Source organism: Manduca sexta, chromosome 21 (genome assembly GCF_014839805.1).
Source record: "Manduca sexta isolate Smith_Timp_Sample1 chromosome 21, JHU_Msex_v1.0, whole genome shotgun sequence".
Classification (NCBI taxonomy): Eukaryota; Metazoa; Arthropoda; class Insecta; order Lepidoptera; family Sphingidae; genus Manduca; species Manduca sexta.
The window spans coordinates 12824338-12850620 of NC_051135.1; the positions used below are offsets into that span (position 1 = coordinate 12824338).

The window sequence follows — 26283 nt, forward strand, 5'->3', positions numbered from 1 at the left end:
ATTTTAGAACTTTAATACAAAGCGATATGAATTCACAATTTTATGGTTTTTTTTTATACATTTATGACATAAACTCATCTAACAACGCTTAGCGCGTACTCTAATGTTAAAATCTTTGTTTTTTATTACATGCGAGTGTAATGAGTAAGAACATGAAAAAAAATATAAATAAACTATCGCACGTAATACGGCTCTTTGATATTTTAATCAACAGTTTTTTCAGATTTTCGCCGGCCATCTCATCACTGCATGTAAAAATCTTTTCAGCTATTGGCATCAAAGTAATGCATCCAAACGAATATTAATTAAAAACAGCGCTCATTTCTAACAGTGTTTTCTTGGTTATTAATTAGTTTTCATAATGTTAGAATTGTGGTAAAACTGGAAAAGATTTTATTTAAAATGAACATCTCGTTAAAATAATTGCATTATAGAGATTTTATTTAAATATATTTTATTAATTAATTTCCACAATTTACTGGTGGTAGGCTATATTTCATATCCGCCGGTGCACAAGGTGTTAAAACCCGCCATAGCGGCCCCCGTAAGTGTGTTGTAGTCCAGGATCAGGCTGAGTATATCCAGTTCCAACAGACTGGCATAAGTATGTCCAGAGAGGTAATAAATAGTCTCTCGTCGGTCGACAGTCTATTGGACCCCCCTCCACTTACCACCAGAAGTAGTGGAGTCACTTTGCCGTGCAATACTGGCCACTATGACGTGTTTTAACACCTTGTGCAACGGTAGTCGCTATCCGGGCGGATATAGAATATATATACCATCTGCCTATTCTTAGATAGTTGTTTTCTTTAACACTGAAGGGATATTGATAGGAGTTTTATTCTCTAGCGTTCTTACTAAAATTCTATCATTTATAAACTCCAACCTGGATAAGACCAATGTGGAAGATAAAACGCATAAATTCTTTAATTAGTAGAAGCGGTCCATGCACTACAATGGAACTGTAAATATATAAGATAATTAATAAAAAGGTGAATTTTTAACGAATTATTTCTCTTGTGTAGTAATTTTACAGAAAAAATAATTGTTCGACAATGTAATTAAAAATATACTTTAAAACTAAAATATAAAACTGAAAATTAAAAGCTCATGGTTGAACTTTCATAGAGAATTTTTTAAACAACTCTTTCAGTAATGCAACACTACAATTATACGTCAGTGTGAGTGATTTAGGAGGGTATTGCTGTTATTATATGACATGTTGATGAGGATGCATTGGACAATGAAAAAAAGGCGTATGCGTCATAAAATATGGCGGTGAAAATAAATATTATTTTCATATTGGGTTACATTTCTGAACTAGGTGATGCTCGTGGCTTCGCCCGCTTAAAGGGCGGTATAAAAATATGTAAAGTAGTCTGTATTTCCGTACAGTATGTGGTATAATTGTGTGCTAAATTTGCATTTCATTCGTTCAACGGTTACAGCTTTACTACTAACATCATAACTAATTTTATTATTATTTGCAATATTAGGACCGAATATAGCCCGGTTCCTAACAAAGCGCACCATCCATGTTTTTGTTTTTTTGTGTGGTAATACAAAGCATATTACGATTTTAGGTTAGGTCTTTTATACATTAATTTTATAATATATGGTGATATATTGCAATGTAATCAAAGATTTTTCATTATATTTTTTCATGAAACGATTTTATGAATTTTTTTTATTTAAGTGGGCCATTAGTTGTTCCATTATTTTATTAGTAAAATTATTTATCAATAGGTAATGCTGGGACTAAATTAAGGTGTAATGTCATTAATTATCGCGCTAATCGAGCCAACGACATAGCGCAATAATTTGACAATGGCAGTTGAACCTTGACATTTTGATTTTAGATGCGACATTTGTCTGATTGTCGCGTATCGTGAATTTACGCTTTAATTATTGCGATAATGGTTATTCCTTTAGTCGTATCACCACGAAATCACTATTTCACCTAATGTACCTTTGAATTATATTCACGTAAAACAAAATTATAAACCATGAACCAGTTAAAACTATTATTTGAAACATTACCTATAACAATCAGATTTTTTTTAAGTACAGACCCCGCAGTCTGCACCGCGGGAAACCTGCGAACGGTATACTGGTTCCCCCCAGCTTAGCCACTGCGGGGCCCTGGAGGAAGAGAGGAAGAGGAAAAATAGGGGAAAAAAGAAGGAGGAAGAGAAAGTAATAGGATGGGCGGAGTGAATGGGAGCGGAAATGTTCACGAGTCCCTCATAGGCCTCTATGTGTAATTGCAACCATGGGGTATACACTTCACTGTGTGCCTAAGGCCGCGACAAATATCCCCCCGTGCATGGGCGTGCATTCGATGTGAAGACCGAGCGCACAAGAAATGTCTAGGAGAGTGGGGGGGGGGGGTAAGAATAAGATAAGAGTGCTTATAGATTTTATCCATGTACAATTGGTTTTTCCTGTTTTCCACGCTGCTGCCCGCGCCGCCGCCTGTGGCTGAGTGCTGACATGCGGTGCATAGTCCATTTGATGCTATGGATTCATTTTACTATGTGTGCTCAATAATATTTTGTTTGGTTATGTACGTATTAAGCTTTTTATAGTGTTTTTAGAAGACCTTAAACAAGCATATACAAATATTTTTTGGGTTCTAAATTCAAATCGTATATTAAAATTGTTAACTGTCTGTATGTTTGTACAAAAATCACCCAAAGACTACTGCATAGAATTGCACGCAATTTTCATCGGTGTATTACTACAGATCCAACTTAAAATATAGGCCACATTATATCCCCGGAAAATATAAAAGAGGTCTTATATCCCTGAAAAACGTTGGCCCGCGAGCTGAGCCGCAAACAGAAGCATTCTTCAATAAAACGATACTACATTAAAAACAATCAGATTCAAACAACCGAAATCATATGCCAAATATGACTTTAGAACTTATCTAAATATCTCTCCGGTGCCAAGTTTCTGGTAACCTGTCCAACGTGGGCGTCAGTAGGCGAACGGCATAATAATTCGCATTCGGTGTCCAATATTACAATATGGACTTTTGGATATGCGTCTTGACTCATTACAGATATCAAACCAGTGACAAGTGTAAGAGTTGTTCGACCAAGACCATAATTAAGGAGATTACAGTTCCCATTAGTAAGGACAAGGTTTGTAAGCCCTAAAAAGTGCTTTCTCCCATTCGATTAAGGTGTAGTGTAAATCTAAAAACAAAACCGGAGAAGTGCAAGTTCGACTCGCACTCAGTGGGTTCCGTATGAACTAGCTTTTTGTTATTAAAGTGTATATTTAAGGTTTTTAAGTTTTCCCTTAACATGTACTGTAAAACATTGCTTCTTGCCCAATTTCATGATTTTAGGTTAATAAAAAGCGTCCTATAGGTTTTGATTTCCTTGTGAAATCGCAATATATGCAAAAAAAGTGATATAAATGGTCATATCATTTGATGGCGTGAACTTACAAGTTTGATTTTTACAGCTAAAGAGACCTTAGATACGAGTATTTGATATTAAAATCAACTTGATACCTCTATTGGTCTCACGATCAATCATAAACATTAAAATTAAACATGGAATTTCGAATCGCATTTTGGGACATTCGAAGTGCTGTATTATCTCATACTAAGATTGTAACATCATCTTTATACCTTAGGGCAGGGATGGCAAACCTTTAATGATGACGTATATGATGACGTACAATTGATTATTAAAAAAAATATGGCCTGTAACGTGCCTTTCCTGACCGGTTTTATCTATCTGAGTGCCACTTTTTAGCGGTTTTTAATGACCCAACTAAGTTTTTTTTTACTTCAAAAGGCCTTACTGCACCTGATGTTATCAATCAATCAATCATTTCAGCCGGAAATCGTCCATCGCTGGACATAGGCCTCCCATTGAGCGCCACAGGGACCGGTTCTGAGCCGCTCTCATTTATCAGACTCCGGCGACCCTCACCAGATCGTCGGTCCATCTCGTGAGGGGCCTGCTTGCTGTTAAACGATGTGAAACCCAAAGAAAGATACATATATAATATTTGGCTTATTACACGCATGCCCGTATTTTTTCACGTGCCACTACTGACACGCTTGCCACTGGTTGGCCATCCCTGCCTTAGTACGTCAAAGACTGGCCCTTTGCCTTTAAGAATGAAAGAGATAATTATTCTACACAGCCTAACGCACAAGGCTAAAGTGTTTTACACCCACGGTGTGAAACCCTGCAAAGACTTTTGAGCTATAGAGAATCAGCCACCATGACTCCTGTGTCTGCAATATACGAAGAAAACTTTATGTTATATGTCTAGATATCAGTAAATAGAAGTTATTATTAGCAATAGAAATAGTATTTACATGAACAAAGTAACCTATGCTAATTTATAACGCTGTAAACTTTGTATGAAAATACTAATCTCGGGAACTACTGAACCGATTTTGATTTTTTTTACTAATAGGAAGCATTACTCCTGAATGCTAAAGGCTACTTTTTACTCCGGAAAAAGTATTTTACGCGGACGAAACCACTTGCAAAAGCTAATATTGATACTGGTATTATTATACTGGTACCTAAACAGATATAAATAAAAAAAAATCATAACCAAAAAATAAACTATAATCAGAAATAATCTTTCATCTTTTTATACAACCTAATGACAATAGTTTAACACCACCTGTTAAAAGCGGCCTGCATCCAGCGAACTGCGAACTCGAACGTTAATCTAGAAATCTTTAGGGCTAGCCTATGTTCAGCAGTGACTTAAAAACGCTGAAGAAGTATTTTTCTATACGTGCCCTGTAAAGTGATCCTATTGCACCTAATGGTGAGTGAAGTTGGGTCCAATAGAATATTGAATGACGAGAGACGATTACCCCTCGGCAGTCGACACAATTATGCCGGTTTATAACCGCATATGCATAGTCCTACTCCAAAACGCGATTTACTTACGTGGGCCACTATGACGTTGCACCTTGCGTACAGTCGTTGCTCTCCGGGAAAATACAATATCCTTTCACCAGCAAGGATGTGTGTTTAGTAGCTCCGGCTATCTCCATCCTCATAAGAAATTTAGCAACAGTCTGTCTCAGGTTACTTTATTTTTATTTATTTTATTAATCGCCAGTGAGTAACACATTAGGAACAAAAGAAAGCAAACACTCAAATCATACTACTCAGTTACAGAACACCTCAATTAAAATAAAATATTACATCGGATATAATTTACACTAAAGGTTTTAATATGATTTAGTTACCTTTTAAAAAATATATCTAGGGTGTTTAATTGTTTTAATTTAACGTTTCAACCCTAGAATTAATGATAGATAATTCACATTCCATAAGGAATATAAGACGCCTAAAAACGACCATAAATATCACGTTAAAGATCGTATTTCAAGTAAATTATATATGTACGGAGTCTTGTATATACTGTTCAAGATTATAATCCTTAGCGATTCCGTGTTTCAAAACCTCGGGAAATTCGCGCGATATAGAATTACTGATGCGACTTGTAGCGCAAAGCTCAAAAAGGGTCTTAGTTCGAATAATCAATTTTGATATAAACTTTTTACACAATTTTATATTTAAATAGCTTAATTTTCAAACGCGTTTTCAAAAAGGCTCGCAATTTTAACCTATTGCATTCTATTTACTATATTTATATGAAATATGGCAAATTCAAGTTAGCAAACAAATGAAATGGTAATCAGCCATTAATACTAACGAATAACATGTTCATTATAACACAGTAGGTGTGGTATATACCGGGGGCACAATAGATTAATTGCGAAGGTTCCAAATTATATTTTTTTCCATAAAAGTTACACTAGGCTTAGATAACCCATTAATACCAACACTTAAAAAACAATAGCCTTGGGCATTTTGATTACAGCTTCTTGTAATTGTATTTTCTTCTATTTTCCGTGACGAGTTTGTTGAAATTCATTAAAATTTAAATATAACCATAAAGTTTTGTTTATTGACTGAAAACTCCCATTAATGAAGATTATTTTAATATGCGCAAAGAAAATAAACATTCTTAATTTAAATTTATTTCTAACGCACAAATCTCCAAATTTTAATAAATTCTTAATAATATTAAATTTAAAAAATGAATATGTAACGACAAAATAATGTCGATATGAATGAGCATACATTAGTCGAGCTCTGTGTGGTATATAAGGCGCGGAGACGCGGGCACAACAAGTAGATACCTGTGCACCGTGGTCAGTGGTGGTCGTTTCAGCAACCAACAGTAGTCGGTGAGTAGAACGAAATTTACAAGTTTATTGGATGTATGATTTGTAAAAAGAATGCGTTCTAAAGATTTTTTTAATTTAGAATTTATACATTTTAATTTTATATTCCAAATTTTAAGTCAGAAGTTATATTATGTTGTAATTTAATATTCCAATTTTAAATGCAGAATTTATATATTTCAATTTAATATACCAAATAACAAATTCTGTGTAAATGTTACATAATATAATATTACGATTTATTAGTTGTAGTAACAATTAAAATTACTAACAAGAATAATATTATGTTAGTTTATAGCTTTTTTTTTAATTACTATTAACTTACTATTGTAATATTTTTGTATTACAATAACAAGTAGCTAAGTGCTCCATAATAAGTGACAATATGTTACATAGTTAATTTAATACCTAAATAATTAATTTCATATGTAGGTAAATCTACTTTTGAAAATATATCTATAAAATAATTTCCATTAATTTTATTAATCTTTAAAAACAAATATCTAAACACTATTAAATTCAGATACGCTCTTTAAAAACCTAAATAGTATAACTATAATATTTGAATATAATCGAATAAAATAATTATACTAATTCAAAAACCCGTAGCGTTCATCGTTCACTGCATTTTCTGAAAACACGAACTGCATACATATCGATATATGAACTTGTCTGTTTTTCCAACAAACTCAGGCACCGTGAAGCGTCGCCTCCGAATATTCCTATAAAATACTAACCGGAGTAAATAAAATATATCGTTAAAACTTCTGACGCGAAATATTTCAATTCTGTTTTATTTTTGTTGACGCTGTGTACATATTTTTGAGTTAGGTTTAAAATTAAATAAGAAATATTTTACAATATGCGTTCATTCTTACGTAATTATTATTAGCAAAACATGACAGTGGCATTAACCACTATAATTATAATCAAATTAACTATAAAATATTTTAATACCTTTGGAATATAATACTGATTCATACCTACTACTACATAATATTAATGTACTCACAATTACTTTTGAATAAACATAACGTGAATTAAATAATACACCATTGATTGAAGAAACGTAACAGTTTTATTTTTTTTAAAGTTTTATAAGTCGAAATGATCTCGCCACATCACTTTTATGTAAAATAAATATTTTTTCCTATACCCTGATTTCTTATATTGATTTCATAACATAATTCCATCACTAATAATTGATTACAAAGGATTCCCGTCATTTTCCCGTACAATCATTCCCGAAACAGTCTTGACATACATTGATATTATAAGGGCCCTATACACAGTTGGCATCATGTTTCTCAATTGTAAACTTGTAGTTTATGGTATGAAAAGTCCCATCACACAACACACAATCACGAATTATCTTCGAAGAGTTATGCAGAGGCGAAACTAAGGCACCCAATTTTCGCCAAGTGTGTTCCGTCCCATGATGTGATCCGAGCCTATCGCCATATCGGGCACAAATTCTAGACTTCTGGCTGATACTGAACAAAAATAGTAGAGAAATAGAGTCCCATAGAGCTATTAAAAAACCGATTTCCAATTACTTAAATGCCACAAGTCACTGTCTTTTACAACTGTATTCAGGACGACAACGCGGAAATAGCGCCTTATGGTGCATACATAACGAGCGTTTGAACCGCAACGTTTAGCGTTAAACTTGACAGGAAACTTCAAAGAGAAAGGCATTGCTGTTTTCTGACATGACTTCTCGGATTACTTTGCTGTACACATTTGATTTGTGTAACGATTTTAAATAAGTATATTAATTTTTTTAATGTGAATTTACAGTACTTTGGAATCGTAGCTAATATCTCGAAATTTGCAATTCACATACGCTAACAATAAAGTAGTGAGGCGACAGATTACATTAATGCATTAAAATACCAATAATTGTAATGCTTTAATTTATTATTTCAAAGTTCCATAACGTCATAGCGTTTTTTTAACCGCTGCGTTTTGAATCTTCGTTAGAACGCCGCGTGTTAACGTGACGTCATCATAACCGTACACAGCATAAAGCGGCACGTCACGTTGACTTCATAAGTATGTTTTGGAAGGACACTTGGACCCTTTCTCGTGTATTTGTCTAAAAAATGGGGGGACCAGAGCAAACTTCCACCCCCGCTACGGTTTATAATAGCAACCTTATTGGAGAGTGTATTGGGTATATTTTAAGAAAATAAAGTTATTTCCTGATAACTTTTATGTATTCGAAGATGATCGTAAAGTTAACGTAAACTATGCACGATGCACATTCCTGCGATAAAAAGTAGCCTATGTGCAATTTCACGATTTGTTCTAAAAGTGTGTTGAAATCCGAAATCCTGTTTTTAACGGTTTAAGCGTTCATGTTGTACCAACTTTCAGTTTTATAATATACCTATAACTAGCTTTTGTTCACGGCTTCGCCCGCGTGAAGGAGTTTTCCGGAATAAAATACCCTCTATATAATTTCCCCGGATAGAAAGCAGCCTTTACAATTCCAGGGTCTTAAACTATCTCCATAGCAAAATTGATAAAAATCCGTTCAGTAGATTTTGAGAAAATCGATAACATACAGACAGACAGAAACTTTATTTTATAATATGTATAGATTATTAGCACGATTCTTTTTTTACGCTTCTCAACACCTCTATATCAATATTCCATCACGCTGTTAGCCAACAATATTTTCAGACCATGATAAATGCTAAACCTTTTGTCATATTCGATATGATTTCAATAAGAATGAAAGACATGCAAATTGCGCTAGAACAACCTGAGGATGAAACCCAGGAAGGAGCCAGCACTATAACAGATTAAACCTGGAGTTTAATTAGAACCTCTCGTTTATGATCGAACCAAATGTAGGACTTGTGTTTTAGTTGTTAATTTAACCAAAAGCAATAGGAATATTAATATGAGGTCTAAAGAAGCTATGACTGGTCGCGTTAAGTTGCTGTAATCTGTATGTTCGTGTGATTATCAACAAAACCGCTGCACATTGTTGACAAAATCGTTATTAATGTATAAAGGATACCCCTATAAAGAGACTTAGCTTTAATTAATGCTAGAAAATTTGCTTTACTGGCGGTAGGTCTCTCATATGTGACAGTCCGCCTGGGTAGGTAACCGCAATGTCTATTTCTGCCGCCAAGCAGCAGTGTGTAGTCACTGTTGTGTGCGGTTTGAAGAACATTCTAGCTATTTTAACTACTGGATATAGTAAGACTTAACTTGACCCTGAATGGCGAGCGAGAATACCAAACAATACTTTGTAATTCAAGGTGTTGATGGTGTTTTTAATGTTTATGGGTGGTCGTATCGCCTACTATAAGGCAAATAGCTAATTCGTCTCTACATTTAAATTAATAAAGGAACATTGAAATAAAACTAAAAACTATTTAACGGATTTTATCTGTCTAACATTCGCGTAAACATAAGAAATCATTAATAAAGGCACTAAAAGTATTTAAACGCAACATCGAGAGTGGAAATAAACAAATATTACCGTAAATTCCACAAAATCAGTTATCATTTGTTTCAATCTAATATTCGTGTAAACTTAAGAAAACATAAAAATACTTTATAAAATATTTAAATAGTTTTTTTTTAGTTTTCCGGAGTACAAGTACCGTTATATATTTCCTCGGGATAGAAGGAGCCTATAACCTTCCCAGGGTCTTAAACTATCTCCATGCCAAATTTCATAAAATCCATTTAGAAGATTTTGAAAAAATCGATCACATACAGACATACAGCTTTTGGGGACTTTGTTTTACATATGTATAGATTATAATTCTTTTCATGGGTCTGTCTGCCTGTCCGATAATATTTATCGAACTCAATAGCCCGATTAACATATCTTTTACGTGTTTTACCCTTTTCTGAACAAATGTGATGTCAAGTAAGTTATTCTATACTGGACTGGTTATGGAAGGGTAACAATTTTATTTGACGTTAAATGGTCACTTTTCAATATCAAATATTGACCTGTTATTGGTTAATGTTTATGTTTTTGGATAAAGAAATGTTATTAATTTATATTGTATCATTCTACAGTCCCTAATATTTAGTATGAGGCTCCGATTAGAATAATTTAATGATTTCTTATGTTTACGCAAATGTTAGATATTGAATAAAACTATTTTTCTTATTATTTTGCGGTTTCCCAAAGGGAGACCATTATTATATAAGAAACCGCAATACAACCCGAAAAATAGTTTTATTTCAATAGAATAATCTGGAGAAGATATATTTTTAACACCACTTCTTATTTCAAAATGAGTTCTTCATTCGGGTTAACCACGTCTTGTATTAAGTTAACTACTAAATAGCAACAAAAAATAGCTTACACGCCGTCATAAATGCCCGATTTTACGCGAATCATTGGTCTCCAACACCAAACAAGTATAGATAAAGAAATCCATTACAACATTACCTATGTGAATTTTTAGTATTGTAAAAAATAAGTCTATTGATAACATGTTGTCAATTTCTCAATTTGGGAGGCACACTCAAAAGGGTACGAGCTACGTATAAAGCAGCGGATTTACACCGCAAATTTGAAATAATAATAATTATTATTATAACTAAAAAATGTTTTTAATCATTAAAAAATTTACCAGGTATTTAAATTCAGAACAATAAAAAACACACATATATATATATATATATATATATATGTTTTTTATTGTTTTGAATGATAATTCTGAATTTCTGAATTTATATATATATATATATATATATATATATATATATATATATATATATATATATATATTGGTAGGCTCGCTCACCATACCTTCATAAAACGGTAAACTTAAAATATAGATGTAATGCGCTTTTGCCTATCATTTCGGGTGGCGTGGGCGTGAAATTATTTGACCATTTCATTATCAATACTTTAAGTAGTAGGACGCGTAACGCCTACAAATCCAATCCAATCAACCTTAGGACGTAATCAAAGGTTTTTATCAATTGTGTCCAAATATTCGGATTAATCTTCTATAAGATTTTTTATGAATGAGTACGGAATTTCATTTCCAATGGTTGTCTTCATTTACTTATTATTTCCTACGGTTTCACGCGTATTAATATTGGCGTTGGGGCTAGATGTTATTTTTCAAATCGATGCCCTAGTTGGAAGTAGGTATGATAAATAATCAGTATAAAGGAAGGTCTGCCAGGTTCAAAACCCAAAAGAACCTCTAAGTTTTGAAAAGTTACAATTCTTTGAGAAATATCGTTTGCTTTACCGATGAAGGAAAACATCGTCAGAACTGAGGAAACTTCCATAATAATAGGTATGTGAAGACTGCCAAAAGCCAACCCACATTAGGCCAGCGTGGTGGACTAATGTCTAACACGTTCTCTATAGTAGAGTGGGCCCGTGCCCAACAGTGGGACAATTTAGGGCAGATATTATTCTTAGTATAAAATTTTCTTTATATATATATATTATATTAAGTAGGGATAATATTCCTTGTCAATAAATATACTATTTATTTCAGTGGTTACACTTATAAAAGTAAGTCATCGCTGTTTAACTGATCGTTGCTTCGTTATTTTCTCTTACCTCAAGTTTTAATGTAAATACCCACCGGATACAGAAAATCACTAAACAATAATCATTGTAGTGCAAAACAATAATCTTTCTAAGTATTATAAGTTATAGGTTTAGATTCGTATATTATGAATGTGATTTATTTCTTTGTGCAAACAGATGGGATTCCGCTGCAAGGTCCTGAAGGAATGATGTTGAACAGTTAGAAATGAATAATATTTTATTATTGTATGTCCCGAAGGACGCAAGTTAAATGCATTATTGAATATTAAACTACCGTACACAAGGTGTTAAAACCCGCCATAGATGTCCAAGTATGTCGAGTTCTGAGATCAGTCTGTGTATATCCGGTTCCAACAGGCCGACATAATTGTGTCGACTACCGAGGGGTAATCATCTCTCGTCAGTCGACATTCTAGTGGACCCGACTCCACTTACCATCAGGTGCAGTGATGTCACTATCGAGCACGTATAAAAAAAATGAACACTTATGTCCTACAAGGTGTTGCGATTGCGCGCACGTTTGCAGCCTTTCTCGTTACAAAAGCCGCTAAATCATTTTACATCCAATAGATTACGACCCATACCATAATCTATTCCACAAATCGGGTAAAAAAACCTTTATTTCCTACGCGAGAAAGCATACAGGATAAATGTAGCCTATGTATTGATGCAGGACAAGGTCTATGTGTGTGTCAAATTTCATTCAAACACCCAAAAATTTTTTGCTAACTTTCGCCTTACTCATAATATCAGTAAGAACTGAGATAGTCTCAAGTAAGATTGGACTACGAATCCAAGATATGGTGATATACTTTATTTTCAGTTTAGCATATTAATATATAAATTCAAAGTGTATGATGACTTCTATTCTGCATAGAATATTGTAAAAGTATAAGGAAATTACTGTGAATCATATATTATATACAAAAAAGCGATGTAAAAGTAGTAGCTGTGTACTAAAGTAGTATTGCACACCGGCACCTATCCAATGTATTTGAACATTTTTATGTTTAAATCCACCTGTATGTTAAGAACCTATGTATATTCTACAATAAAGGATTTCTATTTCTATTTTGCGATTACTGCTACTGTGGTAAGGGTATTTAGTTTGTGAAAATATAAAAGATCCATTCTGAGAGTCCAAACCCAATTTCATCAAAATCGGTTTAGTGGTTTTGTCAAGACTTAACAAAATTACTTTCCCGTATATCAGTACGGGTTGATTTTAAAACCATATTTGGAACGTATTCATTTTAAAATATAGAATCTGTCCACAAGACAATAAACAACGAAGCAAAGACAAGAAACAAAAGTTCCCGAGGCATTCGCCAGGTTGTGTACCTTTTGTTGTTATTGTAACTCTAAAAACAATATGGAGTTGGTTTTTCGTAACTATAATTGGACGTTGTTTGATATTCCTTTTTTAAATTTAAGACTTTTTAAATTAAAAAAAAGAATTATTTAAATAAAAAAAAATAATAATTGAGATCGTATTTTTTTATTATATACGGGGGCAAAGAGTTGCGTTGCCGGCCTTTTAAGGCGATACCTCAAGGTCAATTTTCATACATTTTGTTTCACCTTTAATCTGGGTAACTAAACAAGTATTGGCAAGTAAAGAATTTAAATTCACGTCTAGTTAGTGATGTGATGAATTTAATATGACGAAATTTTAAAGGCAGAAATATCCATGATTATTAATTATTTTTACGTTTTTCTTTCAACTGCGAGAACTAATCACTAACTAGACGTGAATTTAAATTCTTTACTTGCCAATACTTGTTTAGTTACTCAGATTAAAGGTGAAACAAAATGTATGAAAATGGACCTTGAGGTATCGCCTTAAGTAGGTATTTTTAAGTGACTTCCAGAAAAGGAGTTTGTCAACTTTTTTTGCAGCTTCGAATAAGGGAACGAGCTTGCCGTTTGCTTGATGGCAAGCGATATGACCGCTCATAAACAGTGGAAACACCATCCAACACCTTGAAGTACAAAATATTTTAATACCAAAATAGAAGTTTAACGAACGCAGCCACGAGTAAAACCTAGTTACGTAATGTTCACGAAAAAGAATATTAATTCTTATGCATAGCAATCTTCTAACTACAATATTATCTATGACACAACATACTTTTCCAGTCATAAAATCTGAAGATCTTAATGCAGACCGCATCGTTTCAACTGGTCCTTTAGAAATCCCATTTTAAAACCGCCAGTGTATCTCAGAATGTCATATTTACTTGCAAACAGAATGGAATGCGTTTTACTCGACTCTGGAGAGTTAAGTATCTGCAACAGTGCATTGCGACTGATAATGCAATGTTTAAATTCTGATATTGTTAACTGCTATTGGTATTTGCATAACGTTAAAGGGTCCCAGAGCTGAAGTTGTCTATGACATAATGTTGAAAAATTTGGTAAAAACTAAAACGTATTAAAGTCTGAAAATTATTTGTATTCGTAAATTTAAAACAAGCATTGGTTGAGACAAAAATAGCTAAAAAAATTACATAGTTATTGTAAAATTAAAAATTTACCCACCTTTTATAATTTATTTATTTTAATTGTGATAGCAATATTGTTTTTCTATTTTCAAATTCAGTAGTATTTTATAAAAACCTGACATAAGCAACTTTAGTAACAGATGTGTAACCAAATGTGATTATTGTTAATGTGCTGCGCTTTGTATGTTAAACAGAAATCGTTCGAGTTAACTATTGTAGCCTAGGAAATAGGGTAGCTAATGCATATTAATTTGATTCCCTGTAAAGTATATATTGTAGAAACAATAATTGATATTTGTAAGTGCTTATGTAAATTTGATTATATAACACATCGTTCCCTTACGCCATTTTCTAGTATTGTATACCTATATATTCCAATCTAATTTAATATAAACTTTCATGAATGGAGCTGATTTGCTTGTTTTAACATAACAATCCTAAAAAAACTTTAAGTAATATAAAGCTTATTTCTGAGTGTTAAAGTTACTTTTTCTCATGGTAACGGATATAAGCGGATAAAATCGGGTGAAACACTTAGTAAAAATATTTAAAACGCGTGTCGTGAAACACATTTGTAATGTGAAAAGTATTCGTTCGCGTTTAGAAAATTTCAAGCGTTATTTGTTCTCATTGCCAAAACACGTATTTAGATTTTGTTACTCGCCATAATTTTACTTTACAAGGTTTTAAATAATTTTGCCTTGGTATTAATAATAGTAACAAGAATTATAATTATTGCTTATTGCTGGGCACAAGCTTCCTCTATTTCTTGGAGGGATAAGGCCACCACCACGCTGGTCTAAGGCATGGTAGACTTCACGTACCTTCGAATTTCTTATACAGCTTCTCAGATATGCAGGTTTGTTTCTTCTTAGGTATGCAGGTTGGCGATATTTTCCCTCAGCGTTAAAGCAAGCTATAAATCTCAAAGAATATACACATAACATTAAAAAATTCTGGTCCCTTTGCGTTTTGAAACTGCGAGGCTTCATAAATTCCAATCATATATCTTCGAAATTCTTCTCTATTCTTAGTTGGATTAATACGTATGCTAATGAAAATTTCATTCCAATTTACAAACAAAAAATCAGTTCACAACCAAAGTTGTACTAACTCGGAAATTGTTATTTGATCATAACTTTCCCATTAATGGAATTAAACCTACTCCCAGTTTTAGCACATGGGGCCATGGAAGTTACACATTCATTTAATAAAGCCAGGCCTACCAAACAGTACAACTTTAAATGTTTGACCATGTTTCGATTTTACTTAGATAATGGAACGTGGGCTGATTATAAATTGTTAATTTTTTTATCGGTTTTAAATATTTTACTTCCCTTTCAATCATTATGGACAAGTGTCTCTAGCAGATATGCAACTATTAAAACTGAAAAAGCCATTTTACCAGCTTCAATATATTTTGCCAGTTATCGTCCAGTGGTTACAATTCGCTCGATTATAATATATTTGTAAATATTATACATTTATTATTCTGCATTCCTATATGAACTTTAGTCAAGCCGATACCACACTCCTTCGCATGCGCAATATGCTCAAAAATGGGGACAACGTTTTTTCTTCACCTATTAATATAAATAGAAGACATCAGTATCCGGTATCTGGAACTACAATCCAAAACAATGATCATATTTGAATAACAAGTTCAAATGTAATTAGAGTCACAGCCTCCCCATCGCGCTCTCAAACCCCATTCATTTACTATAGGGACATTCACGGTTGACATGCGTTCGTAACCAAACTTTTTTTTCATGGGGAAAATCCTCTTGGATCCCCACCTACTATTGATAAGCTAGATATGCCGAATTTTTACTGGCTAAAAACCCCATGTTGGTCTCAATCTGTACTAAATAAATAAAAAAACAATCAATTGTATATCGATTTATGTCTGTGTATCAGTGACAAAGGTTCAATTTTCCGACAGGAAACTCAACACAACCTAGTACTAATATACATAAAAGCGGTTTGCAAATCATTCAAAGATGATTAGATTTTTATAAATTACGAAAGGGAAGCCGGTAGGAATCGAGTTATATAGACCCTTCGCCAGTGCAGTGTTATGATGGCGCTTTTGCATCGTTGCTCAGTGCGGGTAATTCTTTGAGAAAGGTTTTAGATTTTTAAGTAGTCCGGGATTTGAATCTCTATATAGGAATGAAACATTCCATCACGTAGTAACGCGTGTCGCGTTCTGGGATTAGCTAGTGTATATCCGGTTCCAACAGGCCAACATAATTGTGTCAACTGCCGAGGGGTAATCATCTCTCGTCAGTCGACATTTTATTACCATTATTACTACCATCCACATATCATGCGTCATGGGTCAATGTGCCGTGCCAATATAAAAAAAAAAAAAAAAAAAAAAAGAACAAAAAAAAACCGTCGTTGGGCGGAAAATTAAGCGATAATTGAATTAAGCTTTTCTGTCTACCACTTAAGATAAAGGCGTGGGTACATTAAGGCTAATTTACCAATCTTTGAACTCTGGCGACTCACGCAAAATCATACGCTATTACAAACGTCATCTTAGGCCATAATACCCCTGGCCTGTCGGCTTAGACCTGCTTTGTCAATACCCTAGCTAGTTAATGTTATGATATTTTGAGGCTATATCGTGTGTAGATGTATATTTAAATAGATTTTTTAATGTAACAAAATGTTGAAATAATCTAGCACATTATAGTATGTACTAGGAGAGAAGGAATAGATTGGTGTGAAAGCTTTCATCCGAAATAGTCTTAATAATCACTTTTTCGGAATCAAAATCTCCATACATGTTACCTAGGACTTGGTTTATCTACTTGAAAAAGATCTGAATCAAAAAAAACAAATGTAGTCTTCCGACATGCAATTAGTGGCAAGGCGAATGATGTAATTATTATTTATTGGACTAACTTTTGATGTAATTGGGCTATGAATTCTACCCTTTTTAGATATAAGAAAGGGTATCATAATTAAGTTATTGAAATTTAGCATGTAAGCCGGAAGCCGTTATTTATAAATAAAACATGGTGCCTTAAAGTTTAAAATATTTTCAGTCCAGATGTAAGTTTAAATTCATAATTCAATTCATTAAATTTGTTTTCATATTAAAATTATGAAATAAACGTCATGAGCAGAAACGAATTAAAAAGCCTATTTAAATAGTATCGTCTTAAGAATAAGAATTCTATTCACAAGGAAAATATGGCGGCTGTCTTACCGGTTGGAGACATGCAAATGTATTGTTGAGATAAAGAGTAAGGCTAACTATAGTGGTAAGCGGCAGCGGGAAGCGGTAATAATATTTTATGTTTTAGCACGTGGGGAAGTATTTTTAGGCTCATCAGATGTCGCTAAGAGCAAGATCATAGATTAATATGATGAGTTATTGATATCAGTGTCGTTATCATATATTTTTATTCAGTTAAGGCGATACCTCAAGGTCCATTTTCATACATTTTGTTTCGGCTTTAATCTGGGTAACTAAACAAGTATTGGCAAGTAAAGAATTTAAATTCACGTCTAGTTAGTGATTAGTTCTCGCAGTTGAAACCGTTTAAAAATTTATCAAGTGTCAATATATCTCACAATCACGTAGCACCGCTTTGGCGGTAAAAACAATAGTGCCCTTCATTACTAGCAAAAATGTTTTTCGGGAAAATAAACTAAATGTTCGTGAGTACATAAGAAAAGTACCAATCACTAAATTCCAACGAATTTAAAACATGTGGTTAATGGACATTAAATTCCTATATCTACAATATCTTGTCTACTAATTACTTCAAAGTTGATACTTAAAGGGTTTATCTTAGAAATTATATCTCCGAAAATAGTTCCACCTAATAGAGCGTATAAAATCTGTAACTTAATGCTCAAGTCTCCTATTGTTCTTACATTGAATGCTTCGGTTAGGAAGTTACATTTATTAAAATCGCTTCCGCTTATACATAATGTCTCATCCCAGGCAATGATTATCTTTTGTTCTTTTCTAAGATACGTACACCACGAATAAAATACTTAACTCGTAACGATTTATACAGAAAATTTATAAAAATATGGTCAGAGTTCATGAATTATGCAGTCAGATAAGATATTGCACTTTACTTTCATTGCAATTTTACTTGCCAACTTGAATATATTTTTCTTTTGAGCTAATTAAACCTATCACCTCAGAGTTTAATATATTTTTTATGATTACACTTCTACATATTGATATACAGGGGCATTTTGACATTGCGATAACAAGTTAAACCACATACTTCTTATCTTGACAACATTTTACCATCAGATATTGTAACCATAGATGTAAAAAGGGTAAGTTTCGAATAATATAAATATAAATAAAAGTAATTTTACACGGCCTATGGCCACTACACGAACAGAATTTATTGGATCGGCAAAATCATAATTTCAGTCAGAAATATACTTCGCGCATTATATTCGCACTAAACTAAAAAATTATATAACTAAAACTATGAATTAGGGCGAAAATATTTGTTATTCATGGTGAATTTTTGGCACAATGTTATCATAGGTAAAAATGAATATATGATTTCATTTTGTAACGCAATGTAAAAATGATCCTATATAGTTGAATCACGAGACTAAGTTTGCAGTTTTGTATTTGTTTCAGTAAGCCGAGTGTGCAATAAACCATGGCATAGCATTCACAAACACTACATTTTAAATGAAACAATGTTTAATTACATTGATCATTAACAGAAACATATTTCTAACAACTCAGTCACCTGCAAATTTTCAAGATATCCACCATAAATATCTTCGGACTTTTAACTACTTAACTTCTTTTACACTATGCGACTTCTAAGGTGTTATCGACGAAGTTGGCCATTTGCGGTAACTTCATATAATTAGAATCGACTTACTTTATCAACCATAAGTTCTTTATTAATATTGTTGTAACTTACAGCTGTATAATTTGTTTAACTATCAAAGTTAATTTTATAGTGTAAATATGAAGTAAATTTTTCAATCGAACCTCGATCAGAGCCTTATGACTATTTAAATAAGGTTTAAATTTGCGAGTGAACGATTTTTCCATGTACAGCCTTAACAGTGAGCGTAAGCTGATTTCGCAAATATTGAAGTTTGTGAAACGTGCGGCGAGTAGCTTGGGTATATTAAAATATTTCCACTGATAATAATAATAAACGTTTATTATCAAAAAGGCAACAATATTGACATAATATATCTGCGACTCTTGAATGCAACTTGTTTTTTATTGCCTTGAATGATGATGCGATCTTTCCGTTTGCCTTGCTGTAAGCGATACGACCGCCCATAAACAGTAGAAACACCATCCAACACCTTGAATTACAAAGTATTGTTCGGTATTCCACTGCGCTCGCCATCATGAGACATGAGATGTTAAGTCTTGTTATGTCCGATAGTTACACTGGCTACAATGTCCTTCAAACTGGAACATAACAGTGACTACACAATGCTGCTTGGCGCCAGAAGTAGCCATTGCGGTGGTACCTACCCAGACGGACTCTCACATATGAGAGATCTACTTCCAGCCTATCCTTAGAAACCTTGCAGTTGAAATAAAATTATTTTCCATACTCGGCAGCGTGCTATGAAGGCTGCAAAGTCTTCCTAACTTCAGACATATGCATTCTCATACTATAGTTTATGAGGGTGTTAAACTGATGAAAAATTATACAAATTGTTTTACTTTTAAAAAGCTATAATGTCTTTAGTAATATAGGGTATATTTTTCTTTGTTTGATTTAATTACTGGAAAAGATTATCTCCGGACGGAGCCGCAAGCAAAAATAGTTTTAATGTAACAATACAATAGATGTATTATTTGTGTTTCAATAAAATATGTAAGACACCACCTCGCAATCTGAACCTAAATTATATACAATTTTGGACCCTATTCCGACACGTGAGAGTGCACAATATAATTGTGGCTCAATTTCCTGTTACCTTAAACGTTCATCTCGTGTAAATTGGGTAATTTTGATACGCAACAGGTCAAGTGTTTGCAATAAATAGTCATATACTCCAACACTTGGGACGTACAATGCCCTGTATGGTTTGGAAAATAATACTACGTACTAGATCTGGCGTTCCGAACACTCACTATGTTCAACTGAATTGTACTGCAATCCAGTATTGGTTGGCATTGTACTTAAACTCTATTTAAAGCGCTTTAGCACTGCATGTTTAAAAGGTTTGATTAGACGACGATTGATGTTTTAGCGCTGCAGCGAACTTTGGTTCTAAGTCCAGATTTTGAACAAATAGTTTATATGGACGTTCGTGTCTATAGAATACACGTCAATGTATATAGCGTAACTACTTAAATTATTTATTGAAACGACAAACTAATGAAAGTTTTTTTTTTTATTATTTAGATAATACTTTTTCAACGTACCTATTACATCACGAATAATCTTATTCACGCAAATATTTACTTATTTATCGACATCCCTAATGAGTAATTCACCGAGATTGCTTGCTCAATAATTTAGTACCTTTACATTTAGACGCGTCTTTCTGTTATATAAATAATAACATTGTCTGGCATTGTGTTTATTCATTTGTGGGCGACTCATTGGTAATTCACAAATTTTTGGCATAAAACCACCGTCTTCCTTTATAACTGTTAATGGCTGGTTGAGTTATGCAGATTAAAAATAAACAGCCAGTATTCTATTTTCAAAATTATTTTCTTTTGTAATGAGAAGATATTTTTTTCGCAACGAGACACAAGTTAAATAGGTTTGTTTATTATATTATTTTCATGTTTTAATATTGTTACATCGACAAATATATTATCTTAGATTACATCAGGAAATCAGACATAGCATCGCAAACGTAATGGATGAGGCGAATCTGTAATCTTACTGAAAGAAAAATGAAAAATATTCTCTTTCGTAAAATAAGATACTTGGAAATCATTATTTAAATATACATAATTAAAAGTAATACAGTGGAAATTTATACCCACACGCTTGCATACAGTTATTTTTCAGACTACGCTTAGTATCATAAAAGTTCTTTTGCCTAATCTCCAAAAAAAACTTAAGAATCTACCTCTAACTACTCCCAACATATAACTAATTCAACCTAAGATGTTTTTATTGTTGAATTCAACCATTCTCGTTTCCGATCCAACTGCATAGCATACTTAAAAATATTTTATCCTTTGTTGCAGTACTCAAGACCGTCAAAATGAACAAAGCTTGCAAGGCCAGCACTCACAGCGCGACTGCGACCAGGCTGTTCGCATTGTTACTAGTCATATGTCTTGCTGAGTGCGTCACAGGTGAGCTTAGGACTATTGTAGAGATGTTTTTATTACTACGCATTTTTTAAGGAGAAGCGGTCGATAGAGTCGCTGTTCGTTGATTAGGAATAACATTACCGATGTCATTATTTTGATGGAATTCTTTTTTTAAATATTATTTTAAAAAAATATTTTATTACTTGTATATTTAAGAAGTTTTATTGTGTATTCGTAATAGTTTTTAAATGTACGGTATATATAAATATTCACATTTTTCGAACATTGGGACGTGTTTTACTAGACTTTTTTTTAGAATGGTAAAAAAATCTGCGGGGAGTTTAAAAAATAAATAAAATACCACAATGAAAAATAAAGTAAAATCTTTTATTTATGCAAACAGCAGTAATAAGTTTGTTTGAATAATATCTGAGATTATCCGTCTGGATCAAAGTAAATCTCATTCCCGCGCTTTTTGCCGACAATAATGGACTTGCGAAAGCGGGTGACGAAATGCGCGCGAAAATGAATATCACCTTTAATTTCATACATGAATAAATGAAAAAAATAGTAAATTATTTATGTAGTTTATTTTTATTATTGCTAATGTTGTAATAGTTTAATCCAGTAATATATTCTGCGAAAATAAACATTAATCCTATAATATACGAGTAATAAAGAAAAAATGGATTTGGTTTGTTTGTTTTCTCGTAATGTTTTACTGAATTTTGTGCAAATAAATGTTTCAAATGAAACACAAATGGACATTTCTATAAAGAATCTATTTATACTGACCAGTTTTTGTGTCTAATAATAGAAATGAAGAATGCTTTTGTATGGACAACATCTTGTTCCTTCAAAAATATTAACTTATAGAAAACATGATCTATCTAAGAAAGCGGATTATAACTCTTAGTATAATTAATATAAAATACATATTGGAAAGTTATTTATAACATTATGTTAGCTAAATATATTATTGCAAATCTTTATAGCCGTTCCTTCAGACATTAAAATGTAACACAGATGACAGGAAAAGTGACCAACTCACAAGTTTTTGCAGTATCCATTTCGCCGTATGAAGATCCATTACAACAATTGTAGGCAACAGTATTTCTTTTTTAGTAAAATAAGTGACGACTTGAATTGACGTTATACAGAAAAAGAAGTAGAAAGTAATAAAATGAAGAGAAAGTCTTGCATGTCTTTTTTCATGGAGATTTGAAGTACAATATGAAGCTAAGAAAATACCTACATTTTATTTCTAGAATACTTCTACACGAGGTATTAGATTACGTAGTAGCTTCACAACCCTCATGGTCATATGGCGAACTGAGATGTTGGTCGTCCGAAAAGTGACAATATTTATTTACACTTTAGAATAATACGTATTTAAAAATATTTTAGCTCTTGAACAATACGAAAACAATTTTATTTCGACGTCGAACATTCGCATGAACATAAGAAATCATTATTCCTGTGGGACTTTTGTTCTGGCAATACGGTTAGATAAAAATAGCACAAAAATCTAGATAATAATCATTCCGTCCACGTTTAAATTTTTCTAACACGCACGTTTTGATTTTCGGCAAGTTACTTACTGTCACCAAGTTGTTGTCCCCGAAGACAGTTTATTCAATAATAGACCTTCACGACATTTATTAAGTTTTAAACTTATAAATCACCAACGCGATATGTCAGTTATTTTATCTTGTTTTTTTTTTATTTATTATTGTCTGATGTTAAATGTCCACACCTAGACATATTCTGAAACTGTATTTTAAATTCACAATTTATTACATAGATAATACTGTCAATCTACAATAAGCTATATTTTCAATTCACGATTCATGGATCTTATTTAAAAAATATTATACAGTGATAAAAATAAAAAAATAAAAATATTATTTAACGTATACAATGCTACTATAATAGTAGTGAAATAGTTTGAAAATACGGCAACATTTAGTGAAAGTAGATAAAAATTGTTTCAGGTATCCAAATGCTTAGGGAATAAGGACGAAAATTAGATTTGTTAATTACTTCAGTGTTCGAACAACATTTATAAGAACATAGATTCATTAGTATATTTATTTTTATAAATTAAAAAGTCTTCTGCTCAGTTATAGTTCAGTGAAATAGGAGATTTCTAAAATCAAATATTTCATATTTACGGTTAAAAATGTACTCAACCATTAATTGATATCATCATCAACATCAAGTCCACTGCTGGACATAGGCTTCATTAAAGACTTTAACAATATAATAATATGACAATACTTTATGTAAATCCAAAAAAGATAGATATTTTCCACAACTCACATACAAAGTTCAGACAAAAACTATTGAAATATTTTGGTTCTTATGCCTCCAATTCCTGATTTCTTTTTTTTGTTTTTTCGTCCTGTTTGCTTATTAAGCATAACATAATATAATTTTAGTTATTTTTTAATTTATATGTTCTCATATGTAATAATATAATTTAACAATGCACGGCATTACTTTAATGGATCCTGTGTATTCCTTTAAGTTGTTTGTGCATCTCTTGTGTAAATTAACCCCCTTATTTATAGACGTTTTTTATCTAAGGACAGAGTAATGCTGTGATAACAAGTCTGTTTTTCAGTACCCAACGGGCCGTTGTGATTGGCTCATATTGAAATACAACAATATTAGCCAATTACAACGGCTCTACGTCTACGCACTGCGAAGGCTGTCATGCCATCAGCACTGAAAAACTTGTTATCACAGCTTTGCTCAGTCCTTAGATAAAAAAGTCTATTAATACGGGATAGATGTATAACCTGCTAGACAACCTAAAATAAATTAATATTTGTAAGTTGTGATATAAATTTTATTATTTCCGGACCAAAGGTTGAGAATTATTGATTCCGAAGGCAGACAATGCTGTTAAATATTTCGAAAGCCTATTAATCAGAACAATACGTTTGAACAATTAACAATTTGTTATTCGTAAACACAGCACAATTGACTTCACTTGAAAATGTATAGATCTATTATATAAGTAAGTATTTGTGTCGTAGTTACAAGATATAAAGGATTTTGAATTAGGTATCGAAATAAAAGTATTTTTTTACCGCGTTTTTTATTATTTTCTACTTTCGAAGACTTTACAACCTTTATGGTCACGGAGCGGATATAAGCCGCAAAACTAATTTGATTTCTAACATTCACGTAATTTCATCACGTTTTATATTTTTTAATTTTCTGACGGTTCGAAGACTGCAGCCTTTACGGTCATGAAGCTGATATAGTCAGAAAACTAGTTTTCGTTTAACATTCGCGTAAACATAAGAAATGATTATAGAGTAGAAGGTTTTAAGCCTGAAGAATACCTCCATATTTTTAGTTACATTTAAATCATAAGTTTTATGTTATGGATAAGCTATGGTGGTCTACTACCTGTGAGATATGACGTAATAATGTACGCCTGCACTGGCAGCTCTTTAGTCTAATAATAATCTATATAAATAAAAGTGAATCACCGAAATGTTTGTACATGCTGAACTTCCAAACGACTGGACCAAATTGGATAAAGTCGGAAAAAGATTTGTATGAAAAAAATATTTTAAAAAATTATGTGTTTTCGGGTAGGTATTTTTATGGTTTAGATTCAATATTGCACCCAATTGCGCTGTAGTTGAGTTCTAGGACTTTATTTTTATCTCCTTTTTAGGGCAAAACAACGTTTGTCACGGTCGCTAGTAATATGTATATGATAACCCATTTTGTTTAATGTTTTGATTAAAATCATTTACAAATGATGTATTGTTTACGCGTTCCATTTTACGAAATTAATAAAAATAACTTATTTTCCTCTAAGACTATTACGTAGAATTCCCTACGGCTTTGACGTTAAGTTTACCATGGAATACAAAGTAAATCTTAAACTACGTTTTTTGGGCACAATAATTTTATTCGAAATTTATACAAAAAATATTTTGCAATTAATCAGGGATTGAATGCTGCAAAATATTTTTTATTAAATTAACTTACATACTTATATTAATTTTCATTACTAAAGTCGTAACCTCCCACGCTATTTGTCAGAGATATTAAAAACGTCATAATACGTCCATAAAACTTGGCAATCATAGAGCATACTCGTAAATCTAGGGTTTCTATCAAATTAGGTTTATTATTGAAGTAAATATTGATTGATTATACAATCACTAGGTTATAGAAATAGATCAAGTTCAATTCGTTAAAATAACTTAAGACTTGATTTATTTTGATAGGAGCAAGTTTGCCTCAAAGTTATTTAGACATAAATGTACTTGTTTGAAATTCAACGTCTTTAGAAGTATTTTTAGGAATAGGCTTTGCTCACGGTTTTGTCGGCATGAAAGTTTCCCTAGATTAGTAGCCTATATCTTTCCTAAGCCTATTTTCATACCAAATTTTGTCGTAATCCGTTCGATTGTTTTTGAGTTCATCGCGTTCAGACAAACGCAACCGGGGACTTTGTTTTATAATATGTAAGGATTATAAGTTCCGCTTATATTAAATGTGGTTAATTGCAATTATTTTGTAAAAATAACCGTAAGCATACATAAACACAGAAAAATTGTTATTTTAATTTAACAGAAATAAACATTAAATTATAATATATTAGCATTTGCTCGCGGTTTCGCCGCGTGACGGGGTTTTCCGGGATAAAAGTCCCGCTATATATTTTACCGGGATAAAA

The 26283-nt window shown here is 32.5% G+C and overlaps 1 protein-coding gene across 2 annotated transcripts in view; it reads left to right on the plus strand.

Moving 5' to 3' along the window:
* Positions 1-6192: 6192 nt before the first annotated feature.
* Positions 6193-26283, plus strand: part of LOC115447790 (neuropeptide CCHamide-1) — a 31346-nt gene continuing 11255 nt past the window's right edge. For both annotated transcript variants that reach the window (XM_030175021.2, XM_030175029.2), the window contains exons 1-2: positions 6193-6253; positions 21504-21614. In XM_030175021.2, the coding sequence (XP_030030881.2) occupies positions 21521-21614 (94 nt within the window). In that variant the 5' untranslated portion in view covers positions 6193-6253; positions 21504-21520. The remainder of the gene's footprint in view (positions 6254-21503; positions 21615-26283) is intronic.